At 41.9% G+C, this 23,238-nt stretch overlaps 1 protein-coding gene across 6 annotated transcripts in view; it reads left to right on the forward strand.

Annotated features, from left to right (window-relative positions):
- The window catches only part of HHAT (hedgehog acyltransferase), a 171,333-nt gene that overhangs the window by 121,447 nt on the left and 26,648 nt on the right, over positions 1–23,238 (forward strand). For all 6 annotated transcript variants that reach the window (XM_028724728.2, XM_028724730.2, XM_028724733.2 and 3 more), the window contains one exon: positions 9,239–9,383. In XM_028724728.2, the coding sequence (XP_028580561.2) occupies positions 9,239–9,383 (145 nt within the window). The remainder of the gene's footprint in view (positions 1–9,238; positions 9,384–23,238) is intronic.

Here is a 23,238-nt window from a genome sequence, read left to right on the forward strand (position 1 = left end):
TTTTAAGGATTCAATTCAAATGTCACTACTGTTTATTATTGTTCCTTCGATGTTTACAATTTGAACTCCGTTGCTGACATCATTGCTCATCTTATTCTTGTTGCAATGTAACAGTACTTTGCCACAGGCCTGTTGATTTCGGGCTCTTTGTCAGCTAAGAGGTGTCTGATATAGGTGTCGTCTGAACTACGAGGTATTTTCCTCAGAATCGGCTTGATCAGCTCTTTTCTTGAGTCTCGATATAATGGGCAATATAATATGACATGCCCGATGGTTTCGATTTTGTTGTTGTTACAGGGACATAATCTTTGTTCGATCGGTATTTTGTTGTATCTTCCCTCTAGAAGAAACCATAGTTTAGAGGTCCTGGGCCCTAAGGAAGTCAGATTATCCTCCATCAGGGCCAGGGCCTTTTCAGTGATGGCTCCGACCTGGTGGAATGGTCTGTCCCATGAGACTAGGGCCCTACAGGATTTAACCTCCTTCCGTCGGGCCTGTAAGACAGAGCTATTCTGCCTGGCCTTTAATACTCAGCCTGATCTTTTATTTCCCTTCTCTCCCCCCCACCCCTTTATGAAGATTACCATCTCTGGGATGCCACAGCTAATTCTCCCCTGGCCTCCTCGCTGGCCCAAGTAGGACTAATTTAGCCAGCTATTCCTGGTGACTATCTAATGTTTGGATGGATTGATTTTTGAACTTTGAATTTTATTGTTATTCATGCTTTTATACTGTATTTTATGCTGCTTTTATGTTGTATTACAATTAAGTGTTTTAAATTTGTTGTTAGCTGCCCTGAGCCCGGGTTTCTGAACCGGGAAGGGTGGGGTATAAATAACAATTTATTATTATTATTATTATTATTATTATTATTATTATTATTACCTGTGGGGGGGGGGAGCACAGCCTCAGGCTAAAAAAAAATCACCTATCCCTGACCCTAAGGAATATATTAATTACAGTATCTGTTCGGTTAGTGATGTGATGGTTGAAAAGTAAAATTTGAGGCTGCTACTATTGTTTAATGAATGCCTGAGACCGCAGTAGATTAACACTCACACTTTTATCGTCTAAAAGTGACTATACAACAGCCCTAACAAACCCACAAATGCAGATCTTGCTTGTGCTTCAGTCCTAGGGTCACATTTCACCACAGCTTTCTCACTGCAGGTTTGTTGATCAAAAATCATTGCCTGTAATTGCTGTGTCAGGCAGATGAGTCAAGCAGTGATAAGTCTATTTGGCACATTTGTTTATATTTATGGATGGACGTTGACCCTACACCCCACGCACCCATCCCCTCTCACAAATATTCATGCTTTCCAAAAGGGCAACTTTCACAGCAGCAATCAGAGCTCATGAAAATTCAACGCAACACACTTTAATAGTATTTATCAAGTGGTACTGGATTATCAAGATGCTCCGCAGCTGTCTGTACTTACTGCATTAGGAAATATCATCCAGCAGACAAGAATGTGCAAGGATTTTAACTGTCTGATCAAATGAACAGATTGATTTATAGGCACTTGAAGCACAAATAGTTTTGCTTTCTCTCTTGATTGTCCACCCTTCTCCTTTCGTCAGTAAATTACTGCTTCCTCTGTGCCAGCTCCAGCAGAATAAATGCCCAGGCACTCCCATATTTTCTTTCTGTGCTTGACATGTGAAGGATATTTGAAAGTTAGGTCATGATAAGAAGCTAAAGATGTCAGTGGAAGTCATATGTGAACGTCCATAAAAATTCCATCTGTTTAATTTGAAAGGTGTATTTGGATGACACAAGGCACAAAAAAGAGATTATTTTGATTTGTGTGTGGGGGGTAACGTTTAAATGTTGGATACCCGTTTTAAAAATTAGTCCTATTAAGATGTTAAGATATTTACCATTTTTTTGTTGGGGGGAAATCAACAGATGGTGCACTTTTTATGCAATTAAACTGTTTTTGACTAAAACATATGATTTAATACTTTTTAAATTGCTGCTTTTGATTTTTATGCCTTCAAATTCTGTCCTTCAATGGACACTCAGTGAACACAGGAAGCCTCACCTGATCTGGTCATGGAAAGGGTTAATGGATGGACAGCTTTTTCATGATTCTATAGGTGGAGCTGCATGCCTGTTCCTCATTGGTGGGATGATTTTGTATGGGTAATTCCACAGTCAGCTTTGGCTATGTGTTGCTGTCCTCTTCTAAGGAAACTGCTGCTGATGGCAAGTGGGGAGGGCACTGCCTGTGGGACTTCCTACGGCAGTGGTTCTCAACCTGTGGGTCCCCAGATGTTGTTGGACTACAACTCCCATCATCCCTGAGCTCTGGCATTGCTAGCTAGGTGTGATGGGAGTTGTAGTTCCACAACATCTGGGGACCCACAGGTTGAGAAAGGCTGTCCTATGGGCATCTGGTTGACCAATGCAAGTAGAAGAGGCTGGATTAGTTGGGCTTTTGGCCCGATGCAACAGCACTCTTCTTGTGTTCTTATGCTCTTGTTGCAGTTGGTTGCCAAGAAGAAAATCTGGCAAGTGGTGACCAAGGAAGAAGGCATATCATGCAATGCAGATATGGTCCTGTGCTGTACCTCCCACAGAAGTCTGTAGTTTTATACCTTGTCATGAACTGAGGACATCACTCGCTAAGTAGGCAATTGCAGCACATAGAGACACTGGCTTTGCGTGAGCTGGTCTCTCTCCCCATTTCTGGTTAATAGCCAGCAGTAACCTTGTAAATGAATGGGTCCATCCCTCTTGTATCTCCAACCAAAGACTGCTGCTGTGTGTCCTTGCATGAACTGATGGCATCACCTTGAGGAAGCCAGCATTGCAGTCTGATGAAACCATGCCTGGTTAGTTTTCAGTGACTACTTCTCAACAGTGGCAAACTGCTTCATGTAGTCGCAGCTGGTGATTAGGACATTTGCAGATGAACCACTAGTAGACAATGATCATAATCCATACAGCCTTCAAGGTTGGAGGACATTCTACTGGGTGATTTATTTGTTTGCTGAATGAACAGATCATATTCACCCTTGGAATAATGCTGATTGCATTTTTATCACGGCATGAAAATAACATGTACACACATTTACAACTTCTGCAGGAAGATATTTCTTCTGTGGCTTATATTGTCCCAGAAATCTGCAAAATGAGTTTGAATTCCTAGAGCACCTTACAGGATGGCTCCCTAATGCCCCTCTTGCAAGGGATAGGATTTTTGGTCCTGCGGGGAATTGCATGCAATATCTTCCTTCCACAGAGTCACAGCCACTGCTGAAATTATATGTTGCTTTCTGTTATTATCTTGTTTGTTTTTGTGATGTGAGTCTACTGCAAAATATTCACCAACATTTCTCGCCTGGACAGTGCTGACTCACACACTCTAGATTGAGTACCAGGAGTGGCAGACGATCAATTGACACCATATTTCAAGCACAGAAAAGGAAATTATAATGGTATTTTTATACCCACGCCTTCCATTCATATGGCAGCTTAACCCTTCCATTTTCATCACATTCTAGACTGCCAAACTTTTATGCTTACATCGACTTGTGGCATTTTAAGTACTTTGGGCATATCCCAAAGTTACCCGTGTCATATATGAATTAATGATACCCTGGAAAACCATTGAAGATAGGCCTAGATTGATGATCTTGGTTTATGTTTGAATATGGACAAATGATTTGTCTCTGCATACAGAACCACTGTTTGATCCTATCAGTATCTATACATCTGTCAGTAGAATATTTAATAACCACATTTAGCTTCTTTCCTATCGCATTTGGAATGTTTATGGATTGTTCATAGGTCGGGAGCTTCAGCAACTGTAAATATTAAGAAAATATGTTGAAAATGTTTTGGATTGATGCAATAAATGTCTGTGTACAGATATCAGTCATTCCTGCCTTCAGTTTTGAAGCAGTATTTGACTGGTGATATATAGATGTAGATCTAGATATATATAGGTATAGATGAGATAACAAGGGTAAGTCACTTTGTAAAAATATAATGCATGTTTGTTATTAGTGCTGTTTCTCATACTCAGTCAGAAAATTGATACATAAGATGATAACGTCCATGAAATAATAAAAATATGCTTTCCAAATCCATATTTAATAGTTACACACACACAATAGTTACCCTACTGTGCTTGAAGTAAGTCCCTTGATATCCCAGTTACAGTGGTACCTCGGGTTACATTACCTTCGGGTAACGTAATTTCGAGTTATGAACGTTGCAAACCCAGAAGTTTATACTTCTGGGTTTCGTCGCGCGCACATGCGCAGAAGCATTCTGCACACTTTGCGCATGTGCAGAAGCGCTCTATCGTGCCATGCATGTGCTCAGAAGTGGTGCCTCTGGATACGGACTTTTCATGGTAAGTACAGACCCCTGGGACGAATTAAGTTGGTATCCACTGTATTTTTATGAACTTCCTATAACAATACATTAGGATTGGAGTGCATGTTGCCCCACTGCTTGCCACAAGACAAATTTGGGGTCCTTCAGGCAAGGGAAGGTGGCTAGAGTAGAAACAAAGCCGTGATTCTGCTTGGCAAGATTTGAACTGATGTTTGGCTGAGCAGGATTGCTCACCTATTCAAGCACCCCTGCTTGAACTCTCATGACACCCCAAGGTGGGGTATTACTAACAAATAATTCATGTAAATAGCACATGCTGACCCCATCCTCCAGTGTTCCCAGCCTTGGTCACTCAGCCTCCAAACTTGATTGGAGAAGGTTGTTGTTTTTTACTGTGTTTCTTGAGTGTAAGTAGGAACCACAGTACAACTCAGGATTCAGGGTTATGACCATCCAGATGGTTCTACTTGTGTTCAATGAAGTGCCAGTAAAAGCCAGTGCTGGGAATGAACTAATTCAGTTTAATGGAGTACACTGAACTAGTTCAAAAATTTATGAGCTATTTCTGAAGATAGATTCCATACTAGCCAGGTGAACTAAAGGTGAATTACATTCATTTTGGGGTAGAACTCTTAATAATGTCTAGCTCATCTTCATGTCCATACCCTTCACCCATTCAGCAAGAGGCCCGAATCCTTAGCTTGCTTGCTTTCTTTCTTTCTTTCTTTCTTTCTTTCTTTCTTTCTTTCTTTCTTTCTTTCTTTCTTTCTAGTAAATCATTTGGACATCTCTGAAAAATTTAGAAAAACAAATGTGGAGTCAACTTTCTAAGGCTTATTAGGCAGATATGGGGGCACTTCTATGGCGTAGGACACTTACTCACTTAAGCACGATTGCTAAGCAATTACAAGGAATGAATGTGAGGCATTTTCTGTATCTTTTTCTGCTGAAGAGATTTACTCTCTTCAAACAGGACCTGTTTTCAGTGAGGATAACAGGAACACTGCAAATGGTGCCTTGTGCCTTTTACAGCTGTGTGGCTGGCACAAAGTAAACAAGGGTAAACTTTTTCCTGTATAAAAATACCATTACAAGGAAAGCTTCACCTGTTGACATTTTCTCTGTCAGACATCTTTTTACTTGTTTATGAACCCTGATTTGGTTTGGACTCTATACGTCAGCCCAGCGGCTTGCAACATACCAAAAGCTGAAAGAAAATGGCTGTGGATGAACTTTTTATGAAGAAAAAGTTTATTTGGATGAACTTGAACTGAATTAGTTGGTTTTGTAAAAAGGTGGACTTAAACTCAGGGCTTTTTTCAGCCGGAACACACTGGAACTCCGTTCTAGCACCTCTCAGGTGGGCGCCATTGCCATTCTAAGAGAACGAGGGAGGTGTTCATGGTGAGTTCTGGCACCTCTTTTTCTAGAAAAATAGCACTGCCTACACAAATATTATTTTCTGTCACAAAGTAACACTTGAGCACGGCTTCAGTTACCCATCACAACATTTTCCTCTGTGAATGTGGGCTTCTCTTATGCAGACATCAACTTATGGATGGTGTACCTGGGATCTGTGCAACTTTGGGGTCAGAATCAGCCCCCATTCCCCCTTCTACACAGAGAGCCTTTCATATGGATAACATGAGAAGAGGACTTAAAGCAGCAATTAAACCAACCACATGAATGGCATTTCTTACGGTTTTGAAACATGTAATTTAGCAGTAAACTATGGCTAGTTTAACCCAGTTCACAGCAAGGCTAGTTTAAAAAATTTCAAATAAAAATACTGCAAGTGCAACAGAGGGCTAAATGTGTTTCCAGACTGTTCACTCTAATATTAATGTACTCTGTGGTTGGTGTCAACCTTGTAATAAGAAAGCTCTGAATGTTTTATACATGCATAACATTGAAAGCTTCACAAACATGGCCAAGGGTATGTAAAAAATGTAATAAATTATGGATTGCTATCTTTGAAACAAATAGAAGTAGGAATACTGTTGCTTGCACATATTAAATGGCTGCAAACCTATACTTGCTTACCTGAGAGTGAGTTCCCTTGAACATCTGAGCAGATCTGTCTAGTTCTCTGCTGTTAAGTTTAAACATACCGTATTTTTTGCACCATAACACTCACTTTTTTTCCTCCTAAAAAGTAAGGGGAAATGTTTATGGAGGGAATGCCTACGGGTGGCATGCCTACGGATTTTCCTCCTCTTAAAAACTACGTGCGTGTTATGGCGGTAAAACCTCTGTTTCCAAAGTTATTTGATTTGATTTTTTGGAAAACAATCTGCTAACCCAGTGATATGAATTCTTAGCAGCTTTAATAGAGGAAGGTATATAGTAATATTAATTGGATCCTTCAATAAAAACAATTATGGTAGAAGAATAATCATAAAGCTAAATTATGGAGACAGGAAAGGTATTTATATTTTGAGTTAACTTCCCTGTGCTTAATTTGCTATGTGAATTTAATTTTTCCTACTCACGTCTCTTAGCCTATAGTGACTTCTATGTTGCTGTTTTTGAAATGCACATTGATTATTGTAGTATTGAACATTCAAGCTGTCAAGCACAATCCAGACTCCCTGCTCATGAAAAAAGCAAGAACATAAGAAGAGGCCTGCTAGATCAAGCCAAAGATCCATCTTGTTCAGGATTCTGGGCTCACAGTGGCCAACCAGATCATAGAATTGTAGAGTTGGAAGGGACCCAAGGTCCAACCCCCTGCGGTGCAGATGCCTGTCAAAAGCCTGCTAGCAGGACTTGAGTGATTCCCAGCAACTGGTGTTCAGAGGCATATAGCCTTTGGCAGTGGAAAAAAGAATGTAGCCAGCATGGCTAGCAGCCATTGAAAGCTTTAAATATTTCAACATTCAGCTTCACTGGATGACCCCAAATTTTGCTATTATGAAAGAGAAACTTCTCCCTTTCCATTTTCTCCACATCTTGTAACACTATCACCATGCATAATGATCACAGTTATGCACACACGTGCATTACTGTTGTTGTTTAGTCGTTTAGTCGTGTCCGACTCTTCGTGACCCCATGGACCAGAGCACGCCAGGCACCTCTGTCCTCCACTACCTCCCGCAGTTTGGTCAAACTCATGCTGGTAACCTTGAAAACACTATCCAACCATCTCGTCCTCTGTCGCCCCCTTCTCCTTGTGCCCTCCATCTTTCCCAGCATCAGTGTCTTCTCCAGGGAGTCTTCTCTTCTCATGAGGTGGCCAAAGTACTGGAGCCTCAGCTTCACGATCTGTCCTTCCAGTGAGCACTCAGGGCTGATTTCCTTAAGAATGGATGCGTTTGATCTTCTTGCAGTCCATGGGACTCTCAAGAGTCTCTTCCAGCACCATAATTCAAAAGCATCAATTCTTCGGCGATCAGCCTTCTTTATGGTCCAGCTCTCACTTCCACACATCACTACTGGGAAAACCATTACTGTTACAATGGCGAAAGTTAACGCCATTGTAAGTTCCCCCATTCCAAACAGTTCACAAGGAACTTGGATGAATTTGACTTACGCCACCCTTTTCATGAGCTATGTTCTGCTGGGTTGCACAGTTGCACGGCTGAGCTGAGAGCGGGGTTGGAATACATGCAATTCTCTCCTTGTCCCGCTGCTGGAAGAACCCCTTTTGGGGACTAACTATGGTGTAAGTCAAGTTCTGCCAGCTGAGTCCCAGCTAAAGTGGGGTGAGCGACTTAGGCTGCCATAGCCCTGGCTGAGTACACATCTCAGTTGGAAAAGCCCAAGATCTGCTGAATCCAAACCCTCTTATCTCAGCAGATCTTGGGTTTGGAGTTCCCTGTTAATTGGTTCGCACAATAACCATACAGTTTGCAAAACCAGTGAGTTGTCTGGAAATATAGCTGCTTCTAATCGTATGTGCTCTGAAACTTTCTGTGTAGTACCTCTATTGACTCTGTTGGGGTGTGTGTTTTTTAAAACCTATATAAATCCCAGGACAATTCCTTTAAATGTGGTGCACTAAGCCAAGGTGCTTTCCAGCATTACTTTCAATGCAGCGGATAATTCTTCCTAGAATGATGCCCTATTGCTGTAAACCAAGGACAGGGAACTTGCCACGCTCCAGATTTGTTGAACTCCCACTTCCACCACCCTCTGCCAGCAAGGCCAGGGGCAGGGTAATGGGATTTGTAGTCTAACAACAGCTGGAGAGTGGCAAGTTCCCCATCTCTTTTTTTAAAATATTAACATTTACAGGAGAGCAAGGGCTTCTCCCCACTCTCACGACTTCACTATACCTATAGCGGTCACCCTAACACCACCATGATTTATTTCTAACCTTCTAGTATTAAGATTTTATTGTTAGCTGCCTGTTTAAAATTTGCTTTTCAGAACCATTTTATTGATATTTTTATGGTTTGCAATAAACAAGAAGTTTACAACGCAGTAACAAAATCTCCACCTGAAAACTTAACAATAAACTGAAAACAACATAACGTCTACGTTATAATACTTGCTATTCCAATATATCAAGAAAAATACCCGTTTCTCCATGAAATTATTTACTTGTATTCTCCGGTAGTAGGTTAGTTTGACCATTTTCACCATGGTCCAGATCTTTTCAATCTCTTTAAAAGTAGTGAGAGGAGCTAAAGTAATCAAATTGATTGCCATCTCTTGATCACTGTCTATGAAAGCACCTTTTATATATCCAAGCAGAAATGTCTTAGGTTCCATAGGGATTTGTGTTCCTAACGATTCTGATATTATTTCCAAGGGAAAACACATCCCTGTATTTGGGGACAGTTCCAGAAAATATGGCTGTAATCTGCTTTTACTTCTCCACATGCCCAGCAATTATCCCTTCCTAACTTGTATATTAAATCCAATTTACCTTCTTTTCAGAACCATTTTTTGTCCCCAAGAGGCTGTCGGCGACTCCATGCAGCTCTGGCATCTGTGTCTACCATGTGGTTGATCTTCTCCAACCTTATCTTTCTCGGAGGGAATCATGTTGGCAGAGTCTACTGGAACAGGATCTTCATAGAAGGCAAGCTATAGCAATCTGATTTTTTAAAATTTATTATTATTATTATTATTATTATTATTATTATTATTATTATTAGACATGCCTTCCTGGAATTTGATTCAGCATTGCAAAACACACGAGCAGCTTTCTCAGACGCCGTTCCCTGTGTCTTGCACTATATGCTTTTTGTTCAGTTAATCCTCCTTGTCCTTGACATCATCTCAGCAGTAGTCATTGTAGCATTTCCCCAGGGCTTGTTGGCTTTCAGCCTCAACCTTTGTTATTTATTTTTATTTCAGGCACTTTTTAGAAGCATTTCCTGCTGGTACTTGGAGTGTCCTATAGCACAATGGACCAGAACCAAAAATAATAATATAAAATCCCTAAAAGTGGACAAGCATTAAAGCCAAAGTTGGATAAACTAAGCAGCAGCATTTAAAAAATATTGGGTTGCATCCAACTAAGTTCTACTCTGCTTTGCGTGCAGAAAGTCCTTTGTTCAACCTGTGACATCTCCAGGTAGGGTCCAGAGCCACTGCCAGTCAATGTAGACAATACTGAATTAGATGGACCCAATGGTCTGGCTCAGTATAAGGCAGCTTCCAGTGTTCCTATGTAAAAGCATATAGAGATGAAAGAGGAAGTGGGAGAGAGTGTCGCCCTTCCTACTTCCTCTTTCAGCTCGCTGTGTTTTTCAAGGGAGACAAAGGTACCCAGCCTTGCTGCCTTGTAATGAAGGGGGCAGTGAGTGTGTATGGGGAGGCTCAGAGATTCTGTGGGTGCCAGGAGTTCTCAAAGGTGCCATTACACCAGTAGGCATCACAGTTGGACCAGCTCTCATGTATTTTCATTTCACACAACATTTTGCACCTTTTTTGCACTTTTTTTGTAGCATGAACTTTCATAGGCAGGGGACTATGTCACCAGATGCAGAGAATGTCTAGGATGACCGGAATGTTTCCTCTCCTCATCGAAGGCACTCGCTGCATCTGTATGCATCATACAGAGTTTTTAGGTGCCTCAGCAATAATTGTTTTTCTGTACTGCCCCCATTGTGCAGTAAATAGGATATGAAATATCACTTTTAAGCAATTTGCTGGTCAGACCCATAGTACTGAAAAGTGAAAAACTCAATTTCAAAACTGCTCAGGGCAATGGTACTACATCTTCCTTGTTGAGAAGTAAGAGACATTAAATTACAGAGTGTTAAAAATAATCTTTCTATGACTCTCTCTTTCCTCTGTTCCATTTATGTGAGAGGTAGTTACCTAGAAGAACTTTGCAAATAATAGTTTGTGAGATGGCAGGCTACCACCGACAATTCCTTATTGTGCGGTTCCTTCCCTCATTCACAGCCACCTAATTACCCATTGCTTCAACTATCAAGGAATCACCACTAGCATCAGGAAAAGCTCTGCACTTACCCATCCCAGAAACACAGAGCAGCACCATAGAGCTGTGGACACTTTTCTTTGCTGTTTGTCTTGCACATTATATAGGGTTGCCATGCATGGGCTTTCATACGTCCCAGACATTTAAGCGATTTCTGCCCGGACGCTGTTTACAAGGGCTGAATACCGTCCGTGTCCAGGAAATTCCCAACATGTGGAAACCCTAACATTAAAGGCCAAGCAGCTCTATAAATAGAGAGCAGGGAGTGCTGGGATCGCAGCACACTATGCTGTAATTCTGGGTTAAAAGGTGTGAGCAGCCATTTGCTACTCCTCAGCTGGCCTCTTATAGTGCAGGTCCAGATCTGAACTTTTTACAGTTATCCCATTTGTGCATTTGCACGTGTATGTTATATAAAACATGTTAAACAATGCAGTTGCGTGATTGAACACACTAGGATAACTTTGGGACCAGATCATGTTTTTGGAGGGATACCAAACTTTGTGTTACACCATGCTCAAGTAGAAACATTATTGCAAGTAGAAACCACGTGCCTCAATATCTGAAAATTGTCATTGTGTTTTAGTCCACAAATGATATGAATTTGGTGTTTTTGTGAAAAGTGTAAGATCCTTCCTGATTGTGGTTGAAATATGTAAAATTGCATCTTTGAACCCGGCAGAAGAAAGGTGACTTTTCTCTTGGATGGGAACTTCTTTATTTTGTCTTCAAATGATCTGCCTTGCCATTTGCAACAGTAGCTTAAGTTTGAAGTACAGCAAAACAGACATTTTATGTTTTGTTTTCTACGTAATCAGGCCCATCTTTATGAATTAGGTGCTGGCTGCATCGTTACAGATTATGTACAAAGCAGATCAAACACGAACCAACACCATATCAACAGCAGTCTTCACCTGGACATCCAGTGTCATCGGGAGGCAAATGACATAGATAGCCTGAGCAGGGTGGTACAGGCAGGGCGGCACTGTTCATACAGCGTGTTGAGCTCCCTATGCCTTGTCCTCCCCCTCTCAGTGACCGGCAGCGATTCATGGCATTGGGAAACCAAGAGAGCAACACCACTCTCTCTGCGCCAACCTCTGTAGGTACATAGCCCAGTTGAAAGAATCAATGTTATTTGAACATCCCAGATAAGGGTTTATGGAACCATCACCATCAGTCTCCTTGAGAAGTGTTTCAGCTACATCAAAACTTCCTTGAGTCCCCTCCAATGTCTTCTGACGTGTACCAACCACAACCCTCTCAGAAATTTCACTGTGAGCAAAATGCAGGGCAAATGTAGCTTGTAAACTCGGCAATAATAATTCTCATTATAGCAAAAGCTGGCTTGGTCACAGGAATGGTTGGATCCTATATCCAGAATCGCTGAGTTCACACATTACAGTAGTAGTCTGAAAGGGTCTTGTCCTTCAGCTGTCAGGATCCTTTACATGTGCGAATGAAGAACTGGGTGAACAGGCTCATAGTACGAAGGTCTGTTCTTGTTTCAGCCACCTGGCACGTAGCCAAATATAACCTGGTATTTGTTCTGTCTGTTTGCATAGAGCTGAAAAACCAGTCATTGTCATAGGGAAGGTAAAACAGCATTTAAAAAAGAAGATGTACACACTATTTTTAGAGGCAAGAGACGAAAGCATGATTTTCTCCCAGATTACCCGATTGTCTTGACTGCTCAGGGTTCTGTTGAATCAAATGACTTTGGGCAGGCATTGTATTTAATAATGAAGTGGAACATTGCAATTTTAAATCAAAGAAAGCTACTTGGACTTGTAAGTGTACAACTTAATCTACACTCACAGGCCCTGGACCTGCGATCAGATTAGGGTGGCCCTGTTCTCTTCTTTACAGAGGACTGTCCTCTGTTTGAAGGGCTGTCAGATGATCCTCCTCTGTTAGGAGGGTCCAAGAACAGTTTAAAGGTAAAAGAGCCATCCAATGGGAAAACAAGGTCCTTGAAATTGCCCATCAGTAGTGGCATGTGGGCAGCAGGTGGAGCAGGCCCACAAGCCACCTTGTCCCAGTTGTCCCCTTGTGGGGAGACAACTGCATTTCTAATAATTGCAGTAATTATTTCTGAACTTGCATCTGTACATGTAGGATTGTATTCTAGTTCTATGCAACTGGGTGTCTGGTTGTGAAACAGGACCCCTCTTTCCTCTTCTCCCCCATGGGCCCCCCAAATTTGCTCCAGAGAGTCTTCCAGACCTGTGGGGAAGTTCAGTTGTACAAGCAGACGTCCCCTACGGGAGCAGGACAGCAGTGCTGGATACCAACACATAAAATGGTATACGCAACTGCTATGCAAATCTGTGCCCTCTTTGGCCCACATTTTTGGTAATGCGCATAGGTTGCCACCTTAGGTCAGAGTGATTGCAAATGCCTGTAGTTTCTGGGTACCCCAAAACTACCATATGATCTCTAAATTTCCTTCATTCTTTATTTTACGTGAGCTCATAGTATTCAGTGTGCCTCTTTACTTTTTGTAGAGGACTTTGGCATCCTGGCCTGCAGCATTCTGCTTGATATTGCAAGGTGAAACATAACATAAGAGAGAAGCATGGTTGTTGAGAAGTAACTGTATATAAAATATTGAGTATGGACTCAAGAAACATTAAGTGAGCAATAGTTAGCTTGGGGTAGTGAGCAGACGTGCCTCAGGAAATTTAATAATTGAGATGCCAGGCCTGTTGCTCTGTTCTGCTGAGATATTAATGCTCTTTCCCTATTTTGTTATATGGGCTGTTGTGGTTTGTTTTCTGATAATTGATTGTCAGCTGCCTTAAGGACCTGCTTGAGCCAAAAGACAAATTACGGATTGAAAAAGTAAATAACGGCTTAGCTCCCTACTTCCAATAATTTATTGGTTGGTGTTTTTATTTTACACAAATTAAAAACAGAGTGCTGATCCGAAAGAGTTCACCATTGGGATTGTGCTTTGGGTGTTGTCCTATTTTACACAGCTGGCTTTTCACTAATCAGCTCTTTGGTGTAGTGGTTAAGAGCGGTGGACTCTTAATCTGGTGAACTGGGTTCGCGTCTCCGCTCCTCCACATGCAGCTGCTGGATGACCTTGGGCTAGTCACACTCCTCTGAAGTCTCTCAGCCTCACTTCACAGAGTGTTTGTTGTGGGGGAGGAAGGGAAAGGAGATTGTTAGCCGCTTTGAGACTTCTTCAGGTAGTGATAAAGCGGGATATCAAATCCAAACTCCTCCTCCTCCTCCTCCTCCTCCTCTTCTGCTTCTTTGCGTGGTCTAGTACAGGCTCCAGACTGTGATATTCCTCAGGTGCTAAGTGGAACGATTTCAGCCTTTTTGTATGCAAGACCCCACACAAATATATGTGGAGAAACTCACACCCAAATCTGCTGGTGAATTTTCATGAGGACTTCTTAAAATCATCCCCAACATCATCACCGTTGCAAACTGATGTGGAAATGTGGGGGACTGCATTTAACTGAGAGAAACCAACATTGATAGATTTCTCTATCCATGCCTTAAAGTTATGAGATTTCCCCATCCATACATGCAACCCAGCTATTGGGTCAGACTGGAGAAAAAATATGTGTGGCAAGGCCTCCACTCCATTCACCAGCTCTCCTGAACTACAAAAAGTGTTGAAAGGTTAATCTTCCACCTGGAGGGGGGGCAATTTCCAGCTACCCCAGTCACCACCAAGCAAGCTTTATTTATTTAAAACATTTTTATGCTGTGGCCATCCACAGTGTCTTACTGTCAAACACAGACACATGCATATCCAGCATGCAGGACATTGTATTCTCTTCCCATTCATCTCTGTGTGCAATTCCCCCATGCAGTTGGGATCCAGACATGGTAGCCTCTTGCCATGGGCTTTGATTCCTGGATGTGTAGGTGCGATGATGCTCAGGCAAAGAGAAGCAATACTATGTGCAGCCCAATTATGCTTGTACTGTTTAAAAGGATGCTCTTGGTATTTGTATTGCCACATATTCTGGACGTGCATGTGAACAACAGTTATATTTTATTATATTTTATATGAGGAGGAGTTTGTATTTGATATCCCGCCTTTCACTCCCTTTAAGGAGTCTCAAAGCGGCTAACATTCTCCTTTCCCTTCCTCCCCCACAACAAACACTCTGTGAGGTGAGTGGGGCTGAGAGACTTCAAAGAAGTGTGACTGGCCCAAGGTCACCCAGCAGCTGCATGTGGAGGAGTGGAGACGCGAACCCGGTTCCCCAGATTACAAGACTACCGCTCTTAACCACTACACCCGGTTCCCCAGATTACAAGACTACCGCTCTTAACCACTACACCACACTGGCTCTCCATATGATATGAGTTATATTATATTTTATATGAGTTGCTCCTGCTAGAATTTGGATTTTTGAGCAGGTGCCCTGGACTCCAACCCTTTGCTCACTTCTCTTCCCCTGATCACTTCCCCCAAGAGACAGAAGGAAAGCACATGTGCACACAATTCCTTTTCCCAATGTATCTGGATAAAAGTTGGATCCAGCAGAATTAGGGCTTGTCTACACTTCCACTTGTCCCATGTCTAGAAAGTGCAGGTCTGAGCAGTTTTCTGTTTGTCCCATGGCTTTCCCTGGGAAAACTCGCTCTTTGGCACTGAATCAGAACAAACATCAATCCGTGGAAAATCCAACAGACTTTTGCTGTGGTTCAGCGCCAAAGGTTGTGTTTCCCCAGGGGCGGGGCGTGGTGAGACAAGTGGAAGTCTGGAAGAGCCCTTAATCTGAACCTTGGAAAGCACCATAGAGCTGGAAGATGAAGCAGGAAAGAGTGTCACTCTTTTATCTTCCTCCTTCTGCTCCATGGGGGTGAGGAATGGGGTTACTGGTTTGTTCTTGTTTCTGCTATGTATTTTGTGATTTTATCTTGTATTTTTATGCTGCGAACTGCCCTGAGATCTACGGACGAAGGGTAGTATACACATAATGTGCTTTTAAGGGGAGAGAAAGATAATTGCTCTCCCCACCTCATGACCAAGGGAGCAATGGGGCACAGAGGCTTTGTGAGCACCAAGGAAAGACCTCAAGGGCACCATTGTGCTGACCAATGCAGCAGAATAATATTAAACTGACTCCTGATGTCTTCCCCTACACTCCAGCCTAATCCCCATCGCCTTAAATATTTTATTAGACTAAGGCTGAAACTTGTTTAAAATGTAGCAATTTCTTTGCAAAGTCTGCCTTCCATATATTTGCACAAAAAAATCATTTGGAAAAAGTGTTTTTGTCTTATTGTAAATTACATCTCTTTGGTGTTTTTTTTTTAAAAAGAAAAACACACATCCCTTAACTGTAAGCATCATTATTCTTGAAGCTAGACTTTGACGGAAATTGTACATATATTTACTTTTGTTACTTATCGCCCTTTCCCAGCTGCAGTAAATAACAGTGATTATCCTTCCGGTAGGAAACTGTGCTCTCGTGGGGAGCAGAAGAATGTGGGTACGTTAACCCACTGGGTGTGCAGAAATCAAGCATTTTTTAAAAATCATTTTGAAAGACATTCTAAATGTTAAAAATGGCTCCCCCCCAATATATATATATATTGGTTTCTGTTTGTTCTGAAGATGAAAATGGCTCCCATTCTAGTATTTAGATGGAAAGCATTATTATTGTGGAGAATAAGGTTGATGAAGGGACATAGTGCAGAGCGCAACTCTGTGGTTCTTTCCAGACGTAAAAGTTTCACTACTAATCTTAATGCTACACTTTTGGGGGAGTAGCAGTCTTTAGTCATTCCCTTCTCCCAGTACCTGCAGTGTGGGGCAGTGGCCAACTGGAGAGTAAGAGTGACACTTCAACTGGAAATGGAGTTTAAAGTGGCCATGACCTTTATTAGTTACAACAGAGACACAGGCTTTCAAAATTTTACTAATGTCTATAAGACCTAGTCTGCAGTGTCTGCCCCAGCAATAGAACTGGTTTGTCCAGCCTCCATGTCCCCCCCCCCCCGCCCCCACTGGTACCTATTTTTTAAAAAAGCACAGGCTAATTCAGTTTCACTTCTCAATCAGCCATGAAGATTGAGTAGATCACTCTAAGGCTTGTCATAGTGAAAGTGACTCTGCCTTGGGTTGGCCCTGCCGTTAGGCAGAATGTGGCAGCTGCCTCAGGGGACAGATAAAGCGGAAACGATTTGTCTGTTATTAAAGTTATGGTTTTGTTTTCTTTTCTTTTAAAAAGAAGACTGCTTGAGGGCACCATTTGGCTTTGGCTTTTGAAAATTACCAGGATGCAACTGCTCAAAGAACGCTCCCTGTTTTGGGAGGGGCAGGGGGGAATCTAAGCAGGAAGCGCTTGAAATATGAATGCAAGCTACTGTGTTCAGGCCTAGCTGTCAGCAGCCAGAAAAACAGGGTCCCGGGTTGTTCATGGCAGCTGCCCCCTCACGTGAGGATTAATTGCCTCTGGAAGCGAATCTATTCCCTTTTAAGTTCCTTAATTTGAAAGAGTAATTCTCTCTGCAATGGCAGAGGGAAACTCAGCTGGGATGCCATGAAGAGCGCAAAGTTCAAAACAGATCTGATTGCACACAGTGTGCTGAGCTAAAATAAATACCCCTCACCTGCATGAAGCAAGAATTAAAATGATGGGGTGGGGGAAGGGAATTTATAAATCAGACCGTACAAATTAAAGTCTCTTGGGCAGCAGCAGGCAAGCTACATGGCTGGCTGAGATAGCCAGCGCAGGCAAACTGACCTTGGGTAGCATTACCAAGCTAATCCACACAAGGGGATGAATGATTTCCAAACAATGTCTCTAGTGAGAGAGATTATTCACAAATAGGATTTTCCTTAACACTACGAGAGAGGTTTCTTCAAATCACGCAAGAATAAAGCAAGTGTAATTCGAGGCACGATCAATGGGACAGATTCTTAAGCGGTGTTATGGCAGCTCAATCTGCTTGTTTATTTAGGCTTTTAATCCAAGACATCCTTAAAGGTTAAAAGTGAGGTGACTGCATTGTTTAAAACAATTTTGTAAAATGTTAACCGTCTCGGAAATGAACTTACCCAAGAAAATACAGCACTGGTCTCCTTTAACAAGAAATGAAGTTTGCGTCACTTCTGGAGGGTAGTAAAGGCAGTTTTATACATTGTGTTCTGCCTGTAGCTTCATCAATACGTCCATCTGCAGATGGCAGTCTTCCTTTTGAAATAGTCCTCTGTGTGATCAGCTGTTTAAACCACTTCCAGCTGAAGGATAAAGAACCGCAGTGCTGGAAACTGCCCATCCATTGGAACAGCCACGGGTCACAGTTTTCCCTACTATATTGAGTACATTTCTGTCTAAACTATCTTAAGTATTTCTCTCTCTGTGTGTGTGCATGTAAACTAGCATATACACATTTTATGCAAATATATGTCCTTTTTTTGGGCTGATGCATTTTCTCTTTGCAATGCATTATATAGCAGCTGTGTTTTGCAGTCAGCCTCTGCTGACTTCAACCACGTTGGTCTGGCTGAAATCAACACAGATTGGCTTTCCTCACCCAATTACAAAAAAAAGGAAAAAAGGTCAAGCCATTTCCATTGTCTCCTGAGACAGACAGATGCCAGCCAAAAGCACAAATTGTCATTGGGTTGTGGGATAGCTCCCAATAACAGAACTAGGCTGACAAAATCTACAACTTTAGCCCAATCTAACTTTTATCAGCCAAAAAGCTTGTTGAGGCATGTGTATGGTAAACTAAATGACAATGACTTGTTTTTCAAATACGCCTTAGTGATATGCAAACACGTTACCTTCCTCTATACAGTGGTACCTCAGGTTACATATGCTTCAGGTTACATATGCTTCAGCTTACAGACTCCGCTAACCCAGAAATAGTGCTTCAGGTTAAGAACTTTGCTTCAGGATAAGAACAGAAATTGTGCTCCAGCGGTGCAGCAGCAGCAGCAGGAGGCCCCATTATCTAAAGTGGTGCTTCAGGTTAAGAACAGTTTCAGGTTAAAAATGGACCTCTGGAACGAATTAAGTACTTAATCCGAGGTACCACTGTACTTCATACTAAGATAGCAAAGCTGGAGAAAGTATGTAAGTGGCTGTTCTTGGATCTGTGAGCTTAGTAAATGAGAACAAATGAGAGAAGAAGGAGGGAGAGCCTTCAAACATCACAGAGAAGACAACCGCTTGACTCCACTGTAGTGGCAGCTGCCCCCTGCAGCACCAGAGACCACTTGGGAGACGACAGGTCTGAACATCCTGGCGTGTCTCGCCTGACATGCATTGTAATATGGCATATCAGAGACTGGAAACTAATTGTACCGGAGAGGGAAATGTGGAAAGAGGTTTGCTTCTTTAATGTCATGAAATGAATGCGCAATTCATATGAGCTCTTTCTTGTTCGTGTTGGGCAAGGTTTGGAATTTTTTAATGGAAAACTCCATAGCTGCATAAACCGTGTTGAGGTTGCTTTTGCTATTAGTGCGCTGTCTTTTTTTTTTTTTTTTTTTACTGGTTCCCCAACACTTTCAAAATTCAAAATATGCCTACTGGTGATCCCTGTTGAAACCAACTTCTGTGTGCGGAAAGGAAACGCAAGACCAGAAAACACAGTGGATATAAGGAGCTACAGTTTGGGTTTAATTCCAGGCCAATGTGATTGGCAATGTTTTACCGCAGCCGACAGGTATCTCCTATGCAAAACATAGTTAGCACCCCATGTTCAAAGAAGAGGAGTGATTAGACATGTGCCAGTTTTATTTGCTTTAAAAGCACTGTATTCAGAACACACATTATCTTTCCAACATTGCATCCTTCTTGATGATTGCTATACTGAGTGTCAAAAAAAATGAAGGGATTCAGAAGCAATCAACAAAGATAATGAATGTTTAGAAAAGAAATAGCATATGAGGAACGCTCAGCGGTAGCCTGCCCAAATCTTGCACTGTGATAACAAAAGGGAAATGTCAGGGGTAGCCTAAGACATATTCTGTGTGGGGCAAAGGGCCAGATGGTGACGAGGAGGATAATGATGAGTTGCTGGGTTGTTATCCCACCCTTGCTTCCGAAGGAGACCAGGGCAGCGAACAACAAGACAATAATAACAATATTGAAGTAGCTCCTTGAGGGGAATGGGGGCCTCCTAATGTCAGCACCCTTAAATAACAGTTCTCGGGATTCTTTGAAGGAAACCATGACTGTTTAATGTGGAATGATACTGCTTTAACTGTAGACTACAGATGGGAACTTACTGCGGGGGAAGAATATGTGCAGTAAATAGGTAAAGGACCCCTGACAGTTAAGTCCAGTTGCATACGACTCTGGGGTTGCGGCGTTCATCTCGTTTTACTGGCCGAGGGAGCCGGCGTTTGTCTGCAGACAGTTTTTCCGGGTCATGTGGCCAGCATGACTAAGCCGCTTCTGGTGAAAGGGCCCCATTACCTTCAGTAGCTTAAAGGTAAAGGTAAGGACCTGACCATTAGGTCCAGTCGTGACCGACTCTGGGGTTGCAGCTCTCATCTCGCTTAATTGGCCGAGGGAGCCGGCGTTTGTCCGCAGACAGCTTCCGGGTCATGTGGCCAGCATGACTAAGCCGCTTCTGGTGAAACCAGAGCAGCGCATGGAAACGCCGTTTACTTTCCCGCTGGAGTGGTACCTATTTATCTACTTGCACTTTGACGTGCTTTCAAACTGCTAGGTTGGCAGGAGTTGGGACAGAGTAACTGGAGCTCACCCCGTCGCGAGGATTCGAACCACCGACCTTCCGATCGGCAGTGGTTTAGACCACAGCACCAGAAGAATGTGTGCAGTAGCATACAGTTATTCCTGAGTGGTCTTTCCTCTTCCAGGAGATATATTTTGTTACACCAAGATAGCTCCTTAATTGCAAACCACTGTTTCCTTGACTTTCTGTTTCATTCAGAAAATAATAGAAATCACACGGGCACTCAATAATTATTGCTTTATTCTCACAAGACAATAATGCATTCAAATGAAGCCTGGAGTTTATTTAGATGCAGGAAGAGTGAGAGGCAATTTCTGGCATAGTTGAGAAAATATATTTACTGAGGAGGTGGGCTTCCGGTAGAGTAAGATGTGATCATGCCTTTCCCTACCTCAGCTCAGGCCTTGCATCCTGCCTTAGCAAGAAAAAAACCACACACTTTAGGATGAAGTTTTATTGCTTTGGACATAACATCTCTGCTTCTCTAAATTTCCATAAAAATGAAGCTGTAGAGTCGCGTCTGTTGACTCTGTCGGAAAGGTTTTTAATCCTCATCCTTCTTTTACTTGCTGATAGGCCAAATGAAAATACAGGGTCTTCAGCTTTATCATCAAGTTTGTTGTCTGAATGATAAGGCAAAGCTAAAGGAATAAGAAATGGAAATACACAGGCGTTGGTGCGGCCAGGATTCTGGGAAGAGATATGGGAAATAGTTTTGACTAATGCATGTGTAGTCAATGAATGCTTTACATTCACCTCCACTTTGTGAAGCTTGGCTCTTGAACAAGTTTGATGCATGCATATGTTTTGGGTTTGGGTTAATTTTACAAGCCTGTTTCAAGGTTGACCTGTTCCAGCCTTTCCACATACTTGTTTAGAAATCATATCTACAGTATGTACTATTATAATTGTCCTATTCCGTTAGTCTGAGCAGGTATTGTGAATGTTCCTGTTCAGGGAATCTAGACATCCATGCCTACAGGATACTCCATTCCACCCCACCTCATTTTCTATCCCTCACCCCCCTCCAACAAATATTGAAGTTCCACCAAGCATACTGATACACTCTCCTTGTGAGAGGATGTTGCCATTTTGGTTTCATAAGCGTCCACACGGTGAATGAATTCACTATTAGTACTTTAAAAGGTAAAGGGACCCCTGACAGGATGCTAACAAAAGTTATCTGTTAAGTCTTTCTTCTGATAGAATCAGTTTGGGCCATTATGAGTGACCAGCTCTAGGGGGAAATAGATGTTGGCCTTATGTGCATTCACGCAAGGGCATTTTAGGTATTTTCCTGAGGAGCGCCCCTGTACACCTGAGTTTAAAAAGCCACATGAGATACACTTAGGAAAGTTGTTTGGGTAATGCTTGTTTCAGTGTCTCTTTCTAATTTGAGAATAGAGGTGCCTCATAGGAAGCTATTTGTAGAAATAATAATAATAATAATAATAATAATAATAATAATAATAATAATTCATACTTATTAGCCGCTTCTGTACAAAAAATGAAACTCAAAGCAACTTACAAAAAAATAACGTTGAAAACAAGTATAAAAACATCCTAAAATACACAAATGAGAGAGAGAAGGAGGGATCCAACTCTACCCTACTCTGCTAAAATTAAGATCCAAAGGCCTGGGTGAAAAATAATGTTTTTGCCTGGTGCCTAAAAGCAGCTAGTACTGGGGACAACATTCCATAAACAGGGGGCCACCACTGAAAAAGGCCTGTTTCATGTCACTACAGGAGAAGTTATTTACATGAAAACAATTTCCATAATCAACCTTTGCAAAGCATTGGATTCTAAAATAACTTGACATAATCAGAACTATGAACAGGGAGCTTGGTTTAATATAGGCTTTCATTAAAATGGGAAGCAAGACAGGAAAGAGGAGCTTCATACTGTTTTCTCCCTCTCTCCTCAGTATTTCAACTTCCTTGATTTCTTTCTTTTTTGTGCAGCTTGCATTGTGGATACCAGCTCAGCGTGGAACAATCCATGCTCTGGTCATATTTAACTGGAGATAGGTAACAAACAGATTTCTCCACTGTCTGCCCAAATATCAGGCCCAATTTCTGAGTTCTTGTCAACGTGACGTTGAGGTCTCCCAGGGCACCGTATCTAGGGAGCTTCCTTGAAGATCACCAGCAACATCTCTGTCAGTTCCTTTGAACAACTGTCTGTTTGGGGGTTTACTGAGAAGCAGAAAATCAATGTTAGCTTTGGCTCTTTTTCTTTGGGAAAAAGTGAAGACAGCTAGCAAATTCAAAACAACCTCAAAAGTAATTTCCTCTTGGCTATGTTGATGATCTTTGCCTTGCAGTTTTCTAAACCAGGGTTATGCAAAAAAAGAAAAAAAGATCAAGATCTACTGGTAGATCTCTGGATGATTTGCAGTAGATAATCAAACTCATAATTGTTTAGAAGCGGTATTTTTTTTAAAAAAACAACATTTTTTTCTAAATTAAGAAAGACTGGGTGGAAATCAGGAGTAGATTTTTCTATAAAAGCACCAAGAGTTCAATTCTGATACTGAAAAATACCTGGGCAGAGCATCTCTTAGATGCCAGTTTGTATCCATGCCACTGTTTTCTATCTGTCTCTTGGGTTCTGGTAATAAACAGAGTAGATCCCTCAAGACTGAAATGTGTCCACTTCTTTCCTACTTCATTGAGCTGGTCTATTTGGGGGCACTGGTGACCAGCTTGAAGCTGCCTGCCTTTTGACCTATAACCAGTCATGAGAAGGCTCTTCCCGCCACTGGCTCTGGCTTCAGCTACTA

Source organism: Podarcis muralis, chromosome 3 (genome assembly GCF_964188315.1).
Source record: "Podarcis muralis chromosome 3, rPodMur119.hap1.1, whole genome shotgun sequence".
In the NCBI taxonomy this organism is placed as follows: Eukaryota; Metazoa; Chordata; class Lepidosauria; order Squamata; family Lacertidae; genus Podarcis; species Podarcis muralis.